The following is a 21,615-nucleotide window of genomic DNA, read 5'->3' as shown; positions in this document are numbered from 1 at the left end:
TAAGGCATGGTCCCTAATGGGATGACTTTCGGGCCCAATTTCTTGTTTTTGGGGACTTCTTTTCAAGGGATTCTCCTTGAATGAAGTGGAATAGTTTACAATACCAGTTTTTCATGGAGACCAAAAGGTAGTCCTAAAACTTGTGTCACATTCTAATAATAGCCCCAGGAAATGATAAAAACAGTCAGTCTGTCATGCCCTCTGGATAGCCCTTTCCCAAAGATGCTCGCCACTTTTTCGCAACTTTTCTTAATTTTGGAGGAAATCGCAACTTTTGCAACTTTCTTCATTTTTGCGAACTATTTCTCAACTATTCCGCAACCTTGGCCCCATGACATGGGGTCAAAAGGTCAAGCCACGAACTACATGTCGGACAAATTGCATACTCGCTCATTTCCCGCCTGCCTTCAGACCCATTTCAGAGAAACTGTTGATCAACGATAGCTACAATAATGTGCATTCCCTTTTCCATGCACTGGAATGATGTAGGATACATGCAAACGTCTACTAGGACTGTGTAAAGTGGTGGCTCACAACAGGAAGGGGTGTACGAGTTTGCTGTCACTGCGCTTCTGCTGTTTCTGCTCCTTTTTTGTAGGTTTTGCACAAGGACTCTCCAATTTTAAGTTGCGATATTAGCAACTTTTGAGCTTTGTTTTAAAATATGGATGTGATTTCAGCAACTAGCACTTGTTTTGGCATGGTTGCGAAAAGCATAAAGTAAATTAAAGTAAATTATCGTATCCGTTCCCGAAGGGAACTCACGACGGCCGCTAACACCCGATAAACCCTAGCGAAAAGCATAAGTTGCGAAAATTATGGCATCTTTGGGAAGGGCTACCCCTGGACGATCCCTAAATACAGGAAGTGAGATGAAATATTATCTTGCTAAAGTTCAACTCAAGTCATGTTAGCCCTTCTGTGAGTTATTATGGGAAGCGTAGTGTTCGAATTGTAAAATTCACAACGGGAGTAGTCGGCGCACGACGCCTGTTCACACTAGAATTGCAGCCGTTTTGTGCGCTTGCGTCCACGTCTACGGTACCGGTATGAAAAATTGAATCAATTCAACTCTTCCCGTCGCTTCCCGATCTGTACGGTAGTATGGTTGCATTCCCATTTTCCTGATGTTTAGGTTGTACGCCATCAGACGGTCCTGTCGCTTCCCGTCGATCCTTAAGCCGTCGCCCGTCGTGCCCCGTCGAATAAGAACTAGGCTTTAACTGGAGATCATGAGGCAGACCGTACGACGCATATTATTTTGCTCACTGAGCAATACAATCTTTCCATTTTCTTTCTTCTTTTTTTTCTTTTTCAATTTAATGCTCCCTACCCAATATCCCTTTGGTGCGTCCATGGAGCTATGACACCGAGACCTCTGGCCGGCGGAGCTTAATGGGCCCCACCACCACACTCCATTATTCACCCCAGTGTCTGGAGGTATGTGGATTTTGTAGGAAAATAGAAAAAAGAAAAGAAAAAAGAAACGCGAGCCTGTGGCAACGGGAACTCAGCAGGGTACCGTTCAAACTTCTACTACCAGTATGGTAAAAGGGTGAAGAGGCCAGAGAAAGGCTAGGCGTTTAGCTTTATTAGTACAATGCAGCAAAAACAAAAACCCGCAATGCAGGTTGTGGCTAGCACATTCTTTATGCATACTATATGCGTTCTGAAAACGTTGACAACAACAAAACATGCATGAATCCGTGAACCAGACCAGCTGCGGAGTTATAGTTTATTGTTGAAGTAGCAAAAGCACTTTGTTTATCTATGGACCATTACTGTCTTGTATCTTTCTTCCATTCCTTACCAGAAACAACAGGGCTATGTGTGGACACCAATGAATGTAACTCAACAACCAGTAGCACTGCTGTCACATGTCCACAGAACTCAACCTGCTTAAATACGATCGGGTCGTATGAGTGTGGGTGTGATGCTGGCTTCCAGGATATTCTACAACCCACATCGCCAACATCTCCTCGTTGTGAAAACATTGATGAATGCTGTAATGGCCAGGCTGACTGCTCTGCTGATATGCTATGCAATGATACCGTGGGATCATATCAATGTCTGTGCAGAATGGGATTCCGCTGGCAAGGTATGTTGGTGACAATAGGGAGGTTGCAGAGTACGGTTTTTCGTGCTAAAATCCGTAGGGGCTCTACGGATTTTTTATACGTCATTTTCGAGCAGTGAAATGTTCCGGAGTACAGAACTAATGTGTTTGCCGTCGTTGCCTAGGTTACGATCGCAAACATGTCACATTCTCGCGCTGTGCCTTATTATTTTGAAAATTTGTACCGAAATCAAAACTTCCCGCAGAAAATCGATGTTTCTCGTACCAAATTTGTACGCGAAAAATCTTTCTGCACTCAATGACGCAAGATCCAAATACGAAACATGGTTTGTATGAAAGCCAGTCCACACGGATTCTCCGTGCCGAAAAATCGCCTGGAAAAAATCCGTACCGCCCATACGGATTTTTGCACGGAAATCCTACCACGGAGCCTCTCTTTCATCGACTCTAAACATGCTGGATCAAGGAAAATTCTAATCCTAATACACTGTACACATCCACGGCTCTGACACATTGTGTGCTTCCAGACAGGTTGAGATCTATCTTGAGCTGCAATGCTGGAAGCTAGCCTAAACGCCCATAGTTCAGGATAATACCAAGAGTCCATAACCCCCCAGAGTGTGCAACTCGTGATCCTTCTCAGCACAAATCAGTGCCGCAACGAAATCCAAACTTCATACGTCATGTAGTGAGTAGCTATGACGAAATGGGAAGTTTGGCCCGGACCTACTTCGCCCGTTTGCCCAATTTGGGGTCTTTCTTTACGAATCCACGGCCAGGTATTGTACGTAACACGCCTGGAAAGGTTCAAGTTCACAAAGAATTGTTTTAGAGTTGTCGAACAATTTTCTCTTTTGAGTGGCTCTCCGATAAGAGAAGAACAATGGCCACTGTTGAACCTAAAGCAAAGCGCTCCCCATTGTCGCCGGAGTGCAGTGTGCAGTGCCAAAATGGGACTGAGGAGCAGGTTGAAGCACATCTACTTCGAAATCGATCGGGTCTTCATGCCGTGTGCCAAGAGCTATTTCCATCAAATCTTGTAAATCTATATCCATACCTATTCTTGCTATCCCGGAGTCACGAACTCTCCCAATACAAGCTTTTCAGACAACGAGCAGAGAAACTCTCTTCAAATAAAAAAATTCTGTGACTGTGAAATCAAAGCCGTTCTGCTGACACTGCATAGCCCGTGGACCAAACGTTTTACGTGACACTTCCGTGGCTTGCTTCAAAGCAATCTTCAACTTGGAACCCCCGCCGGATGTACCAGATATGCACATGGCCCCATCCGCCCATGCTTGCCCGGGGACCGGATGACACAATGTTTGGATTTCGTTGCGCCAGACCCCAACCTGGAGTTGCACACTCTGGGGGGTTATGGACTCTTGATAATACTCAATCTGCGTTTAATTTTTGTTTCTTTCTTGTAAAAGAAGAAATGAGTTCAGGATGATAGATGGGCAAAGACCATTTTCGACCTTCTGCTCAGTATTTTAACTGACCGTAACTTTGACGGCAAATTCAACGCATGCATTGTCCTGGGTGTGGAGTGCAGTTACGTAACCGTTGTAAACAATATGGCAGGTTGAATCTATCTCCTTGAGGGAGTTGAAAAGGAGAAATCTTTAAACAAAACAGATGACCTTCATGCTGAGGCTTCATCACCAAGAAACGGAAACCGAGAAATGTACTTCGAAGTAGTGCTGTCGAGTTTCACATTTCCATTTCATGTACTTCCCAAATGAGTATTGTCTTCTAGCTGCCGTTTGTACAATTTGTGCCCCAAGCATGCATTATTTATTGCTGGTAATCGTTGTTCATGCTTAACCTCAGATCGGCTTGCACGGTGCAATGATTTGGATGAATGTAGCGCAAGCAGCAGCATTGAACTGTGCCCGCGTAACTCAGCGTGTCGCAACTTGGTTGGATCTTACTATTGCCAATGTCAATCGGGTTACCAGGACATGCGAACTCGAACTGAGAGCTGCTCACCATCCGCGTCCCTCTTGTGTGAAAATGTCAACGAATGCCATGGTGGAAGTGTGATGTGCGGTTTAAACGAGCAGTGCAATGATACAGAAGGAAGCTATCGATGCGTTTGCAAGGCGGGATTTTCCCTTCAAGGTAAGATACAATCGTAGTTTAAAACTGCTTCGCTAATTCACTATTGTCACTACTGTTGACAAAACAAATTGCACGGGTTCGCGTACAGGGCGGGTCAAGAACCACCTTTCCGCTTCCGTGGGACCCACCCATACAGGTTTTTTTATAGCACTAGGTGTTTTATACAGGTTTTTTACAGCACCAGGTTTTTATATGAGTGATTACCAGAAATATTACCCACTTTTTAGAACACGCAAATGACTGGAGGTTTTTTATACTATAATTTGAGTTCATATAATTATTTCATATTACTCCTTCCTATAATCGGTAAACTGATCGAACTACAAGACTGTGCCATGAGAGTGCCTTGGAAAAGAACTGTTTAGCAAGAGCAGCAAGCAACTGCAAGGACGTGCAGCTGCACTGACAACAACTGTAGGCAAGGGGCAGTTTCTTCAAATTTCTTTCCTGAATATCAATAAAGGTACTTCCTTTCTTCCTTGAAACCGACACTAACAGTCCGTGACTGTCAATGATTATGCTGTCCCCCCTAGGCGAAGATGACGTATGTGAAAATATCAATGAGTGTCAAACCTCTGCTGAGAATCCCTGTACGACCACATCGAGGTGCATTGACACCGATGGATCATATGTGTGCGTGCCAACTTGGCGTGGAGAAGCTCTCTTTCCATCATCCAGCACAGCAAGTGAGTCTATCATGGCTTTGACCGAAAGGCACTCACCCCCCCCCCCCCCCCATGGCAACTTCCCGATGTCTATTGGGGGTTAGACCCCCAAGACGAAGTGAGTACTGAAGTACACAGAGACAGACACACAATAATAATAATAATAATAATATCTTTATTAGGATGACCCAGAGGCTTGTCGCCATGAAAACCTTGGGCAAATTCTGTTGTCAACGGAATTTTCCCAAGGTTTTCAATGGCATACAGTAACACACATACCCCACACACCATGACACTCCTCCCCCATACACACACGCACACGCGCACACACACACACATACACATAATATTCACCTACACACACACAAACACACACACACGCACACATATTCGCACACTTGCACATGCATTCACAAATATTCACGCACATTCACACACATTCACACATTCGCCTAATACTTTGGTGGACAGTTGGTCATAACTCCTAAAACGAAGTACTTCCTTTTTACTATTATCCATAATTACACTGACTCAACATCCGAGTTCAAATTTACCTTTAACCTTCAGTTTGACAGCATTAAATCAACTTGGGGTGATACTGGAGGCCCCTCGCGGATAATAGTGGCAGACTAATTGGCAGAATTTGGTACCTTTTCTGGTATGCTCAATGCATATCTGGAATGGGGATACAGAAATGGAGGCGATTTCAAGGAAGTGCCTGCTGCAAGGTTTGCATAGCTCTCCAAATTTCACTGGCTTTCGAGCAGATTCAGACAATTTTGCGAGCATTATCCGCCAAGCGCTAGATGACAGGCGAGAAGAGCATACCAGCAATCTATATTTTTGGGAAGTGGTGCAGTTTTTGTTTGCAGTTGTGAATAAGTAACCTTTCTTCTTTCTATTCAGGTGACGGCACTAAAAGTGTCATGACAGCCGTTCAATTCGCCACACTAGCCGTGGGAGCCATACTGTTCGCTTGTGCCATCGCGATCCTTCTAGTGGTCAGCAAGTTGAGAAAACAGCAACAGCGCGACGGGCGGATGCAATCAGAAAATGCGAGGCGCGATCACGAGATGCAGGAAGTTATCCATCACCCCAAGCCTGAGTTTGCAAGCCATGCACAGCCAGGCAATACTCAAGCTGAATCTTCTTTATCAAATTCCAACACTGAACTCACCCATGCTCCTCATGTCCACAGTCCACGGCATGGGTTCACCAACACAAAATCTCAGCAGGCGCGATACGAGGACACCTCCCGGCCATGTGGCTTGATACAGAACGAGGCATACGGCATCCACGCGAACACAGGCATCCCACACGGTGGTGAACATAACCCACATCAGGAGTCCATGATGAGTTCTCCTAGCATCGACGAACCGGAGTACGAATCGACCACCTAGACGGTGAGCACATAAAGCACTCACATTGCATTCTCTAGTAAGTCAAGTATTTTACAACTCCCTGTCTCTCCTCTTCTCTCCGTATATCGCTCTGTTTTTCTCCGTCGCTCTCTGTCTCTGTCTCTCTCGCTGTCTCTGTCCGTCTGTCTGTCTGTCTACCTTTATGTCTGTCTGCCTGCTTGCCTGCCTGCCTGCCTGCCTGCCTGCCTGCCTGCCTGCCTGCCTGCCTGCCTGCCTGCCTGCCTGCCTGCCTGCCTGCCTGCCTGCCTGCCTGCCTGCCTGCCTGCCTACCTGCCTGCCTGCATGCCTGCCTGTCTGCCTGGCTGTCTGTATGTCTGTCTATCTTTCTGCCTGCCTGCCTGCCTGCCTGCCTGCCTGCCTGCCTGCCTGCCTGCCTGCCTGCCTGCCTGCCTGCCTGCCTGCCTGCCTGCCTGCCTGCCTGCCTACCTGCCTGCCTGCATGCCTGCCTGTCTGCCTGGCTGTCTGTATGTCTGTCTATCTTTCTGCCTGCCTGCCTGCCTGCCTGCCTGCCTGCCTGCCTGCCTGCCTACCGGTCTGTCTGTCTGTCTGTCTGTCTGTCTGTCTGTCTGTCTGTCTGTCTGTCTGTCTGTCTGTCTGTCTGTCTGTCTGTCTGTCTGTCTGTCTGTCTGTCTGTCTGTCTGTCTGTCTGTCTGTCTGTCTGTCTGTCTGTCTGTCTGTCTGTCTGTCTGTCTGTCTGTCTGTCTGTCTGTCTGTCTGTCTGTCTGTCTGTCTGTCTGTCTGTCTGTCTGTCTGTCTGTCTGTCTGTCTGTCTGTCTGTCTGTCTGTCTATCTGTCTTTCTCTCTCTCTCTATCTCAATCTCTCTCTCTCTTTCTCTTTCTTTCTCCCTGAATCTTTGGCTCTCTTCCTCAACACTAAGCCAATTCGATCTCTCAAATTGCTTCCTGGACGTCGCAATTACTTAGTTATAGACTTTTTTTATTCAATATAATTGTGGTGTTTGATGCTTGATCCTGGCGCTAAATCGGAGGCCCAAGGTCGGACGAGTTGGGCTGCCGCTGAGCTATCACGTCTCCTCTTTGTTCTGTCTTTTCATTACGCCCTCTACTGGACTGTGCACTTCAGTGTAAAGCCTGTTTTTAACAATGCAATGGAACTGCACTCTTTGTTGCTTACTCTGCTTGGCTTGCGCTGCCCGCTACTACGCGCAATGCCAGTACCCTGGACGCATTTAAATCTGCTCACTAGATTCACCATCACCTGTCCCTCCCATGCTTCTCCGTCTTGACCATTACTTTTCTCCTTTTCTTCTTTTATTCACCATGGTTGGTTAACACCCACATCTCCCGTACTGGCTGATTTTCTTCTCATGCCATGAGGTGTTGTCTATAATAATAATAATCCCATCTGCAGGGCTACACTATAGGCACATCGTTGGCTCAAGTCTCCAGTTCGATAGTGTACAACTTTCTCTGCTGCAATCTGTATTAAGCTGATTGCGTACAGTCACATTCTGTTTTTTCTGCTTTCCCCCAATTCGAGTTTCATCACATGCATTCTCCAAGCATAACAATACATGTTTGTGCTGGAGCGCTTTCCGTTTCCCACTTTTTGTAAATCTCTGTGCATGGAGGATTTTGCTGTTTCCGTGTTCCACTACTTTTGATCATCCTTTGGGGTGACTACGCTTCTTCTTTCAATTGCAATTGAATGCTTTGATCGCGTCTAAGAAAAGTCCTCAAGTGTATTGGCCGGGGAGTTGTATGGACCCTTGTGTTGACCATCGTCCGGACTTGCACACACTAAGATGAGTCCCATGTGGACTGAGCCGAGCGCAGGGTGACTGAACTATTGGGGTGAAATGAATCCACTCAGAGTTGGAGTTTCATGCACGGCTACAGTTAGGACATACTAGTATTACATGATAGGTGTGTTGGGGGGGGGGGAGGGGGGAGGGGGGGGGGGGACATTCTCAGTTAGTGTTCGTGAAGAGAGGGAACACGGAGGCCAGTTTTGGATTTGCGAAAGAAACCCAGGGAGATCGATCAGTTACGGATGCGGGAGAAGCGAAAGCGTCGTCGTCAAATACCCGACAAATTGGCAGATTCTGGTCGAAAACCAGTGAATTTCAAGGGCAGAACCATACAAACATTACGGCAGGCGCTTCCTTGAATTCTGCTCTATTTCTATATCCCCGTAACAAACACGCATGAAACACACCAGGATAGGTACAGAATTATGCCAATATTTCTGCTAACATTAACCGCCAAGTGCTAGAGTGACTCTATTCCCCCCCCCCCCCCCCCCATCGCATCAAAGGTTATAAGAATCATTATGATATAACTAGTGGTGAAACGAATATTGGAATATTCGAACATTCGTTCGGTTTGTCACATTCGAATATTCTTTTAAGTCAAATTTGATGCTTCGTGACGTCACTTCGAATGCAGTGCATGTACTAGTACATACATGCACACAGTACTCGTACAGTGCAGTGCGTACAGCCTGCCTGTGACTTTGTACAGCATGTTTTGCACAGCTACAATCGTTGTTGTAATGGGGTCGTTCTCGGCACTTGTGCCAGTGGTTGTGAGACTTATCCACTCACCCCCACCGTTAGGCGCTGCATCTGCCGCTAGGGTTTACCGGGTGTTAGCGGCCGTCGTGAGTTCTCTTCGGGAACGGACACAATTTTTTAATTATTTTTTTACTTTTGCACATGTATGTGCATACTGGATTGCCAATATTGCACATAAGGCCATGGTAAAAAATATAGTTGATTCTCAGGCCATGAGCCTGTGAAAATCGGTGCGAGCGAGCAATTTTTTATTTTATTTCCTCAATTTTTTATATTTCCAAAGATAGGGTCACACATAATATGTACATGGTCACATGTTATTATATTCAGGCCAGTGAGTAGAAAAATACCGGTATTTTACTACTCCCTGATTCATGCCTTTCGCATTGACCGTTTTTATGCGCGCATATGCATGCATAGAAATTTTAAAAAATCGTCGGCGCGCAGCCAAAAATCGGTGCGCGCGTACTTGAGAATCAAAAATATAATTTTACCATGGCCTAACATGTATGAACTGTACTGTTGAGATACCGAATTCAAATAAATCAATACCAATACCAACTTCGAAGTAGCCTTATGTGGTCGTGCATTTTATGTGGCACTACCGTTTAACGTTTGTCATACCTAATAATAATGACAATATCCATCAAATGACTGAGAGGAAGGCATGTGATGCCATCTGTGCTACCAAAAGAATGCTTGTTCGTTCGTTGGCTAAGCCAAAGAATAATTGGCTACTACAGGTATTGACATTCGTTTCACCACTAGATATAACTGGTGTCCGCCACTCTGGCAGTCAGAAAGATTACTGTCCACCGGTGCACTACTAGTCGTGTCCACTCAGATTGTAATTCTGCACAAAGCAGGGGTAAGTGGATTATGCTCGGAAAATGACCAGATTATGCTCTAGCGGATGCTCGCAGTATGCTCGAAAAAAAAAGCCAATTATGCTTGTATGTGCCTCATCAAAAAGACCAAAAAGAGCAGATAATCGTCATAAAAAGGGGCTCGGATCATTGTCATGATGTGGACTGGGAGCTTTGTGGAAGTACAAGACAATAATGATAATGCAAGATGAATACCAAATTCACAAGCAAACGCTGAACCTTGGGAAGATGTCCTATAGTGGCTGCTAAAATATCATTCCAAATCGACAAAAAGCGCTATGTATGGTCCTGCAATAGCAAGTTTGTATATGAACAGCCTCATTGGGCATCTTCCCTTGTTTTTCGGATGTCATTTTATGCTCCTTCTCAAAAAGGCCTGATTCGGCCAAAATCTATGCCGGCACAATCCGCTTACCCCTAGCACAAAGACGTAAGTCGTTTGTAATTCGTTGATGCCATCTTCATTCAGTCCGTCCATTCATATCATAGTCTAGTAGAAACTAGTCATGTACATAAATCATCGCACTGTAATAGTTCCTTCTATGGAGCAGGCCTGAGACGGGGACCACACGATGCTGGCAGAAACCAGCACGAACACGGAACTGCAGTTCACCAGCCAGACTTCACAATAAAGCAAGTGTTACTCCTGATAGGACCTGGGCCGTTTCCGTAAGAATCAATCGATTATGTGACATCAGATGAAAGAAACCAATCATTGTAGAACTAAAGCAGTCGTTGGATGAAAGGGTGGAGCTAAGTGCTGTTTTATGGTTATGGACCCTAAACTATGCGTTACACAGAGTACTCGAGTACTAGCGAGGTGAGAAAGCTGGGTGAAAAGTAGAAGCTATTAAAGTGACAGAAGTGTATGTTGTTCCCTACTTGGGAGCTAGCACTTTTCCTGCCGACTTGAATTCTCACTTGACTGACTCACGACTGCCATCCAGAGCACACGAGAAGTCCATCGAACCGTCCACTCAGCAAACCTGCAAGAAAGCACCACTTCGTGCTCAATACACAGTGTTTCGGGGAGTTCACCCCTCGTCAGTTGAGCTTGAGTAGGCTGAGGAAGATTGTGCCTGAAAGCACTACTTATATACTGCTCTTCAGGCTAAACCATCACCAAGGATACAAACTTACAGTCTGTTGGCCTGCCTGCCCGTCGCTCTCCCTGTTTCTCTGACAACCTGCTTGTTAATCCGTGCGGTTTTGTTTTCAGACGTAAAGCCCTGTTGTAGAGGTCTCAGCCCTCATTTGTTAGTCTCTCTGTCTCTGTCTCTGTCTCTCTCTCGCTCTCGATCTCTCTCTCTCTCTCTCTCGGATCTCTCTCTCTCTCTCTCTTTCTCTCTCTCTCTCTCTCTCTCTCTCTCTCTCTCTCTCTCTCTCTCTCTCTCTCTCTTTCTCTCTCCCTCTCTCTCCCTCTCTCTCTATTTTTGGTGTACAAAAACACTCTGGCGTTGATTGCTTTCTTGCTTCGACTTCTGCCGCGCCTTTGTTCTCGTACTCCCTTTATGTACAAGTGTTATGCAAACCTTCCTTTAATATAGTCTGTCTCATTTTGCCCGGAGATGTTTTATTACTATTATTATTTGAAACTCGGATGTTGAGCCAATAATAAATGCAGAAAGGAAAAGGAAATATAGATACGAGTTGAGAGTAACTCGCCATCACTGTAACCGGATACTATATACAGTCAGAAAGTGCAACAACTAGGCACAAAACTGACAGAGTACTGAGACATTCGAACTCTTGCTGTTCTTGATCTACACCATTGACCTGCCCTCTGCCTGCACCAACTCGAACACAAAGTGCAGCCAATTTGCAGATGACACGGCGCTCATCGCAACACACCAGAGCCGTTTGACATCGGAGTTGTCCCTGCAGTCAGCCGTTTCAGCTGCCGCAACCTGGCTGCGCAGATGGCACCTCCTCGTCAATGCCTCAAAGACCGTTACCTTGTCGTTCACACCAAACCACCAACTAAACATCACTCTTAATGGCACACCCCTAAAGCAAGTCAAAGAACACCGTCACCTTGGAATCATACTACAAACCAACCTCCAATGGAACTCACATGGCACGCACATAATAAACAAATCCAAAAAACTCCTTCACCAACTTCGTAAAACACGAGGCCAACTTAACACCCCCAGTCTGCTCGTAATCTACACCGCCTACATTCGCCCGGTTATAGAGTACGGCAGTCTCGTGTTATCCAACACCACCCGCACACAGAAGGACCAATTAGAACGCGTTCAGCGACGAGCAGCCCGTATCTGCCTGCGGATCCCCCTTTTTGCACCAGTCCATCACAGCTCACTTCTTCATCATCTCCAACTCCCCACATTAGTCTCCCGGCAACTCTTACGACAGGTTACTCTTGCCCACAACATCAAGTACATCCGCGCTCCCCTTCACCTGCAACAGCCTCACCTTGCACGACCAATCACAGAGCAGCCATATGCACTACGACACATGAGAACATACACATTGAGAACATCACACACATACCGACACACCAACTCACCCATCAACCTATCCCTTCACAATTTCAACCAACTACCCCCCGACCTGCGTGAAACAAATAGCAAGCATGCGTTTAAATCAATGGCGTCTAGCCTCATTCTATCACCCATATGCTCCTGTAGTAGCTCACACTGTACCCCATCGTGACCCCATCCCCCTGCAATGTGTTGGTTTCCTTACTTGCTAGACTGATTTTATATGATTCTGGACTGATTTGAATCATATTATCTTCCTTATTGGCCATGGGCCATCGTGGAAATAAAGAATAATAATAATTCGACGTCCTGACACCTAGCTTCAACACATCTCCGTAGCGCTAACCGAGTTTTGTGCCTAGTTGTTGCACTTTCTGACTGTATATAGTATCTGGTTACAGTGATGGAGAGTAACTCTCAACTCGTATCTATATTTCCTTTTCCTTTCTACATTTATTATTGGCTCAACATCCGAGTTTCAAATTGCACACCTGATGAGCCGTCACGAACCATACGGCAAAACGTACGTCGTGTGAAACAATTTGTTTTGTAGTCAACTAGTTCATCACTATGTCATGCATGAGGAGTACTGTAGGAGTTTGGCTTTCGGCTTGTACAATTCGTTTTCGCAAAGCTTCCCCTTCTTTACTTATCTTTGATATTTATGACCCACCCAAGTTGGGTGGTGTGCTGCTTGGCTGGTTCGAATTGTAGTTAGACCGCTTTGTCAAATATCCTACTGGTCTCGTCATAGTCCAGTTACAATCGACATTCTTTGTTCGTTGGGACTGTAGCTTGTGCTCATTTTCGTCGCGCTTGCCTTCCCCTCTTTGGTCTTTCCATAACCTTGAACCTTCCAAGTTGGAAGGCTGTCGGTTAGCGCTACGGAGATGTGCCTAAGCTAGGTGTCAGGACGTCGAATGTCTTAGTACTCTGTCAGTTTTGTGCCTAGGTGTTGCACTTTCTGACTGTATAATAGTATCTGGTTACAGTGATGGAGAGTTACTCTCAACTCGTATCTATATTTCCTTTTCCTTTCTACATTATTATTATTATTATTATTATTATTATTAACTTAGAAGTTGCGACTTCGGCGGTAATGTCATGAAGTTGGTTGCTCCAACGAGGAGCACACGCTTCTTGCCGAACTTGACACTTGACTGACTCACGACTGCCATCCGGAGCACACCAGGAGCACGTCGCCCCTTCCGCTCGGCAAACCTGAAAGAAAGCACCACTCCCTGCTCAATACACAGTGTTTCGGGGAATTCACCCCTCATCAGTTGAGCTTGAGTAGGCTGAGGAAGATTGTGCCTGAAAAGCACCACTTATATACTGCTCTCCAGGCCAAACCATCACCAAGGATACAAACTTACAGAGACGCTTTGTTTCCAGCGCGACAAACACCTCGTGAAGCCCCAGGTAGCAGCGTGAGTCAGAGTCGCTCATGGAGTTGTGCTAAACAGACGTTGAGAGCCAGTATAGCTATTCACAACGCTGTCACCTCCAACAACTAGTCGCACGTCCGCGTGAGGGACAACAATACGAACTTAGAAGTTGCGACTTCGGCGGTAATGTCATGAAGTTGGTTGCTCCAACGAGGAGCACACGCTTCTTGCCGAACTTGACACTTGACTGACTCACGACTGCCATCCGGAGCACACCAGGAGCACGTCGCCCCTTCCGCTCGGCAAACCTGAAAGAAAGCACCACTCCCTGCTCAATACACAGTGTTTCGGGGAATTCACCCCTCATCAGTTGAGCTTGAGTAGGCTGAGGAAGATTGTGCCTGAAAAGCACCACTTATATACTGCTCTCCAGGCCAAACCATCACCAAGGATACAAACTTACAGAGACGCTTTGTTTCCAGCGCGACAAACACCTCGTGAAGCCCCAGGTAGCAGCGTGAGTCAGAGTCGCTCATGGAGTTGTGCTAAACAGACGTTGAGAGCCAGTATAGCTATTCACAACGCTGTCACCTCCAACAACTAGTCGCACGTCCGCGTGAGGGACAACAATACGAACTTAGAATGGCTCATGGAGTTGTGCTAAACAGACGTTGAGAGCCAGTATAGCTATTCACAACGCTGTCACCTCCATCAACTAGTCGCACGTCCGCGTGAGGGACAACAATACGAACTTAGAATGGCGGATGGCAGTCGTGAGTCAGTCAAGTGTCAAGTTCGGCAAGAAGCGTGTGCTCCTCGTTGGAGCAACCAACTTCATGACATTACCGCCGAAGTCGCAACTTCTAAGTTCGTATTGTTGTCCCTCACGCGGACGTGCGACTAGTTGTTGGAGGTGACAGCGTTGTGAATAGCTATACTGGCTCTCAACGTCTGTTTAGCACAACTCCATGAGCGACTCTGACTCACGCTGCTACCTGGGGCTTCACGAGGTGTTTGTCGCGCTGGAAACAAAGCGTCTCTGTAAGTTTGTATCCTTGGTGATGGTTTGGCCTGGAGAGCAGTATATAAGTGGTGCTTTTCAGGCACAATCTTCCTCAGCCTACTCAAGCTCAACTGATGAGGGGTGAATTCCCCGAAACACTGTGTATTGAGCAGGGAGTGGTGCTTTCTTTCAGGTTTGCCGAGCGGAAGGGGCGACGTGCTCCTGGTGTGCTCCGGATGGCAGTCGTGAGTCAGTCAAGTGTCAAGTTCGGCAAGAAGCGTGTGCTCCTCGTTGGAGCAACCAACTTCATGACATTACCGCCGAAGTCGCAACTTCTAAGTTCGTATTGTTGTCCCTCACGCGGACGTGCGACTAGTTGTTGGAGGTGAAAGCGTTGTGAATAGCTATACTGGCTCTCAACGTCTGTTTAGCACAACTCCATGAGCGACTCTGACTCACGCTGCTACCTGGGGCTTCACGAGGTGTTTGTCGCGCTGGAAACAAAGCGTCTCTGTAAGTTTGTATCCTTGGTGATGGTTTGGCCTGGAGAGCAGTATATAAGTGGTGCTTTTCAGGCACAATCTTCCTCAGCCTACTCAAGCTCAACTGATGAGGGGTGAATTCCCCGAAACACTGTGTATTGAGCAGGGAGTGGTGCTTTATTTCAGGTTTGCCGAGCGGAAGGGGCGACGTGCTCCTGGTGTGCTCCGGATGGCAGTCGTGAGTCAGTCAAGTGTCAAGTTCGGCAAGAAGCGTGTGCTCCTCGTTGGAGCAACCAACTTCATGACATTACCGCCGAAGTCGCAACTTCTAAGTTCGTATTGTTGTCCCTCACGCGGACGTGCGACTAGTTGTTGGAGGTGACAGCGTTGTGAATAGCTATACTGGCTCTCAACGTCTGTTTAGCACAACTCCATGAGCGACTCTGACTCACGCTGCTACCTGGGGCTTCACGAGGTGTTTGTCGCGCTGGAAACAAAGCGTCTCTGTAAGTTTGTATCCTTGGTGATGGTTTGGCCTGGAGAGCAGTATATAAGTGGTGCTTTTCAGGCACAATCTTCCTCAGCCTACTCAAGCTCAACTGATGAGGGGTGAATTCCCCGAAACACTGTGTATTGAGCAGGGAGTGGTGCTTTCTTTCAGGTTTGCCGAGCGGAAGGGGCGACGTGCTCCTGGTGTGCTCCGGATGGCAGTCGTGAGTCAGTCAAGTGTCAAGTTCGGCAAGAAGCGTGTGCTCCTCGTTGGAGCAACCAACTTCATTATTATTATTATTATTTTAAAACGAAGGTAAGTTATGGGTCGCAAATATCCACGCAAACACACATCCAGTCATAATAAGGCACTTGTCATAAGTATCCGAACGTTTTCGGTCCCTTCTCATCAAGGATTATACAGGGAATGGCTCAAGCTGGAAAGACTAAAACTTATATAGCGTAAAGATAATTAGATAACAACACTCGTGACAATGTGGAAAATTATCAAGTTTAGCACGACACAAAACGCGAAGGAAAATAATAATAGTGACAACAACATAGTGAGCAAATTAAGTTACATTGTTACCACCTCGACGAGGAGTAACACCAAACAATTGTAGCGACAACACATTTTCTTTCTGTACGCAAAGTTCAGGATCTAATTTAAGGATATACAAGGCTTCTAACACAGCCAAATGTAACGCACATCTACCACGTGACAATATTGAGAAAACATTATCACTGTACAACTCACGACAATTGGTACGGGCTGACAGATGTTGCTTGATTGACGAAGTGCGATTCTTAGCTCCATTGGGAAAGGGTGACGAGAAGCCAAGTGAAAATACGGACTGATGAGGACGAACGTACAACGACAACGGAAGTGACAACAACAGTTAATATTCGAAAACGTGGTAGACCACGAAAACTAACCTCAATATCGGACACCGGACAAGTTGGAGTAAGAAGCTCAATAGAAATCCGCAATGGAGGAGACGTAACGGAAAGGACACCGGGTATCGCGCACCCAACGGTTAGTGTCAAGAAACGTGGAAGGCCGCGGAAACGCGAAGAGACAGATAGTGGTGATGCCACGAAGAGGCGAGATGACGGGACATTGGAGGAGACAACACCCAATGGAGCTAAGAATCGCACTTCGTCAATCAAGCAACATCTGTCAGCCCGTACCAATTGTCGTGAGTTGTACAGTGATAATGTTTTCTCAATATTGTCACATGGTAGATGTGCGTTACATTTGGCTGTGTTAGAAGCTTTGTATATCCGTAAATTAGATCCTGAACTTTGCGTACAGAAAGAAAATGTGTTGTCGCTACAATTGTTTGGTGTTACTCCTCGTCGAGGTGGTAACAATGTAACTTAATTTGCTCACTATGTTGTTGTCACTATTATTATTTTCCTTCGAGTTTTATGTCGTGCTAAACTTGATAATTTTCCACATTGTCACGAGTGTTGTTATCTAATTATCTTTACGCTATATACGTTTTAGTCTTTCCAGCTTGAGCCATTCCCTGTATAATCCTTGATGAGAAGGGACCGAAAACGTTCGGATACTTATGACAAGTGCCTTATTATGACTGGATGTGTGTTTGCGTGGATATTTGCGACCCATAACTTACCTTCGTTTTAAAGTATTATCCGCCTCCGACCTCTTTTAAAAAATTATTATTATTATTATTATTATGAAGTCTGAAGAGAATGATGAACGGCCTTTGCTGGGATGACGACTACACCATAGCTCAGTGGTTAGAGCATCGCTGGCTACAAGCGAGGGTCCCTGGTTCGAGTCCTGGTGGTGACAGTCAATTTTTTCTTCAGACTTTTCCCGTTTGTCTCTTTCCCTCAAACCAGTTAATATTATTATTATTATTATTATTTAAAAATTCGACGAGGAGACAATAATTTTAATATGGCAATAAGTAGGACGAGCTGAAGCGACATGTGGACTACTTTATTAACAATGTAAGCGATGGAGACGATGCAAGAAACAACCTAAAGGGTAAGGAAAAATACATGTAAGAAGAAAAAGGGCAATGGAAAATAAAGATGATTCGAACAAGTTTTCGTACAACACTCTTCAGGAATCACCGTTGTACTAAAGAACAAAATGAGAACAAAGGAAATAATATAGCAATCAAGGTAGGGTGACACGATACAATGACAGCACTAGAATATCGAGGTGCGATTTCTCACAAAAGTGTGCAGAAAACAAGGGTATACAAGTAAGAACTAAGCGTGACAAGTGTGTATCAGCAACAAAAAACAAAAAAGTGAGAACGAATGATAATAATAACAATAATAAACAAGAAGGTGACAAAACACATTTTGTCACCTTCTTGTTTATTATTGTTATTATTATCATTCGTTCTCACTTTTTTGTTTTTTGTTGCTGATACACACTTGTCACGCTTAGTTCTTACTTGTATACCCTTGTTTTCTGCACACTTTTGTGAGCAATCGCACCTCAATATTCTAGTGCTGTCATTGTATCGTGTCACCCTACCTTGATTGCTATATTATTTCCTTTGTTCTCATTTTGTTCTTTAGTACAACGGTGATTCCTGAAGAGTGTTGTACGAAACTTGTTCGAATCATCTTTATTTTCCATTGCCCTTTTTCTTCTTACATGTATTTTTCCTTACCCTTTAGGTTGTTTCTTGCATCGTCTCCATCGCTTACATTGTTAATAAAGTAGTCCACATGTCGCTTCAGCTCGTCCTACTTATTGCCATATTAAAATTATTATTATTATTATTATTATTATTATTTGTCAGAAAGGTTTGCTCCCCACACCGGAGCTCGCGCTATTCCGCCGACTTTACTTGACACTTGACTGACTCCCGACTGCCATCCAGAGCACACGAGAAGTCCATCGAACGTTCGACTCGGCAAACCTGTAAGAAAGCACCACTCCCTGCTCAATACACAGTGTTTCGGGGAATTCACCCCTCATCAGTTGAGCTTGAGTAGGCTGAGGAAGATTATGCCTGAAGAGCACCACTTATATAGTGCTGTCCAGGCACAAACATCACGAGGGATACAAACTTACAGAGACGCTCCGCTTCCAGCGCGACAAACACCTCGTGAACACCAGATAGCAGCGTGAGTCAGTGTCGCTCCTGGACGGTGAGACAGTGTCAAGTAAAGTCGGCGGAATAGCGCGAGCTCCGGTGTGGGGAGCAAACCTTTCTGACAAATCATCGCCGAAGTCGCAACCACTACTTCGTATTATTATTATAATTTAAATTTTGAATAGGGCAATCCCCACAGGCCTAAGGCCTTTTTACAGGGTACCGTATGTTTTGATGCATAGTGATTATGACGCTCATCATTCCCTCCCTTGTCACAGGACAGTTCTGTCCGTTTGGTGTTACCGAATTCAAATAAAGAAAACAACAACAACAAAACAGAGACGCTCCGTTTCCAGCGCGACAAACACCTCGTGAACACCTGAGAGGAGCGTGAGTCCGTATCGCTCTGGGAGGTGCTAAACAAGCGCTGAGGCCCAGTGGCCATTCACAACGTTCCAAACCATCTAATTCGCAAGTCCGCGGTCGGGACAACAATGCGAAGAAGAGGTTGGTGCGACTTCGGCGATACTTGGGGAATTGTGTGTTGCTTCCTACATGGGAGCTCGCGCTTTTCCTGCCGACTTGAATTCTCACTACATAGCCGTTCAGACTAACTTTTGAGTCTCCACGTGCCCGCAGTCTTCCGACTCTTCCAGTAGGGTGTTCAGTGGGTTTTGAAAGTTGCTCCGATCCCGTCGATTTTAGTCGCATTGGGTAGATGATGGGGTGTTCAGTGGGTTTTGAAAGTTGCTCCGATCCCGTCGATTTTAGTCGCATTGGGTAGATGATGGGAAAAGTGAGCCAGGAAAGATGACAAGGTTTGTCGAAATCCGATAAGCCGTGCGGGAGTTAAAATTGTTTAAATCCGATAAGCCGTGCGGGAGTTAAAATTGTTTGAAGTGCGCTTGTTGGCACTTTTGCTGGAATTAGTTTTGATGCACGACAGCGGCTAGTCTATTTTTAAAGATGCTCGCCACTTTTTTCGCAACTTTTGGCTGTTTTGGAAGAAATCGCAACTTTCGCAACTTTGTTGTTGTTGTTGTTGTTGTTGCGGTTGAATTTTATTTTAAGTCGCAGCTCGCAACACAAACAGGCGATGGCGCCTCGTTTTATACATGCGAGCGACATGACAAATTTAATACTAATAGTAATGGGGAGGGGAGGAGAAAAATCACAAGTGAAAGAAGTCACCGAAGGTAACTGAATATGTTACCAAGAGTACATAAACCAGAGTGTGCAACTCGGGGTGGTTCCTGTGGGAGCGTAATTCGTGCAGTACGTCATTTCTGACCTCATGGTAAGCCACAGGTACGGTGAAAAGTTGCGTAACCAGTCACAGTGGTGCAGGTGGCCGAGTTTGTCCTGATTTCGGTTTTTTGACACGGATAGCAAGGTGAATTTACTTGCCAGCGGATGTACGCAGTCACACAAAACACCGAAATCCTAAAACAGGACGTCAATCATGCCAACTTGGCTGATTTCCGAACTGTGAAACACGAAAATTTGAGCTGTACACAAGTCCGACGGCGCAGCTTGGCTGACCTCATCAGGGTGACGTAGTGCACGAACTGGGCTATTTCAGATCTGATATGCACAGTTGCACACTCTGCTAGGATAGGATTTGGTCCGATACCATCTTACACCAAAATTAGAAAGGATTGACTATTGGTGAACAGAAAAAAAGTAATCACATGGAAACGAGTTATGAAGCAACTATCCACGACTGTAACAAGATAATGAGCATTTTTAGTGCCCTGTTATCGCACCGTTTCTGACTGCTTATTAGAGAGGTTTTGCATTCCGAATTTCGGAATTATTTTCGGAATGTGGCGGCAGCAGTCGAAAAAGTAGTCGAACTTTCGGAAGTGTGGTGGCGAAAGTGCATGGTTTTCCGAAAATGGATTTTCGGCTCTTTCATGTTTGGGAGTACATATTTGAATACAAAAAAGTGTATTTTTCATGGTTGTATTTTTGCTTTCTGCTGCTCTCGATTATTTGAAAAAATTTCCACGTATGTACAATTGTAGTCAGTTTGATTTTTGCTGGTTTTGCTGCTCTCGCTGATCTCGCCATGTTGACTAATCTTCTCACACTCCATCACACTCTATCTTCCTTTGCCATGGAGCCTACTGACAGTACAAGACAGTAGTTCGCCAACCTCGTCTTCAGCTGTTGGATCACTTGGTCCACCATCAGTACGTCCTCATCTTCGAACCGCACCCAAAAACAGTTTGGCCTGCGCACATGGATTTGATCCTGCTCAGGGAGTCGTAAAATACCAGGTATTTTACGACTTCCTGATCCTGCTCAACCCCTTCGACGCTCTCCAGTTTGTTTTGCATGGCAACCCTTGGAAACGAAGTCGAATCAGATTTTCGGAATGCAAAACACTGAAAATACCGTTTTTCGGAACGCGCTTTTTTCGGAAAAGCACAGTCGAAAATAATTCCGAAATTCGGAATGCAAAACCTCTCTATTATCTTGTTACAGTCGTGGAGAGTGGCTTCATAACTCGTTCCCATGTAATTTCTTCTATTGTGACCTACTTTGAATACTTCTAGTGTTACCTACTTATTGTGACCTACTTTGAATACTTCTATTGTGACCTACTTTGAATACTTTAACGCTTTGAAGAGAGCACAGAAATGAGCGTGACAAAGTTCGCAGCGCATCATGGGTGGTATCTTGTTCCAGAGAATGGCACCAATGAACTGGATTAGACCGGGCCAGACGGGTACCTACTTTCTTCATTTCCACAAACTACTTCGCAACTGTTCCGCGTTCGTGAGCAGAGGAGCGGTATGGAGGAGATCATTGATGTGTCCGTGATGCTCCGCTTCAACAAGAAATACTGAAACATTGCCGCGTGATCAAATCACCATGACAAGTGTACTTCTCGAAGAACATGTACATGTACATGTGTGTGTGTGGCATGACTGAGCAATGTTG

General features: G+C 45.5%; 1 protein-coding gene across 1 annotated transcript in view; it reads left to right on the top strand.

Annotated features, from left to right (window-relative positions):
* The window catches only part of LOC135828264 (cubilin-like), a 48,236-nt gene extending 40,232 nt beyond the window's left edge, over positions 1–8,004 (top strand). The window contains exons 12-15 of the mRNA XM_065340713.1: positions 1,814–2,098; positions 3,911–4,201; positions 4,735–4,887; positions 5,773–8,004. Coding sequence (XP_065196785.1) covers positions 1,814–2,098; positions 3,911–4,201; positions 4,735–4,887; positions 5,773–6,266 — 1,223 coding nt within the window. The 3' untranslated portion in view covers positions 6,267–8,004. The remainder of the gene's footprint in view (positions 1–1,813; positions 2,099–3,910; positions 4,202–4,734; positions 4,888–5,772) is intronic.
* The last annotated feature ends 13,611 nt before the right edge of the window (positions 8,005–21,615 follow it).

Source organism: Sycon ciliatum, chromosome 12 (genome assembly GCF_964019385.1).
Source record: "Sycon ciliatum chromosome 12, ocSycCili1.1, whole genome shotgun sequence".
Lineage (NCBI taxonomy): Eukaryota > Metazoa > Porifera > Calcarea > Leucosolenida > Sycettidae > Sycon > Sycon ciliatum.
The sequence above is the reverse complement of the archived record's forward strand: the minus strand, read 5'-3'. Positions and strand labels throughout refer to the sequence as shown.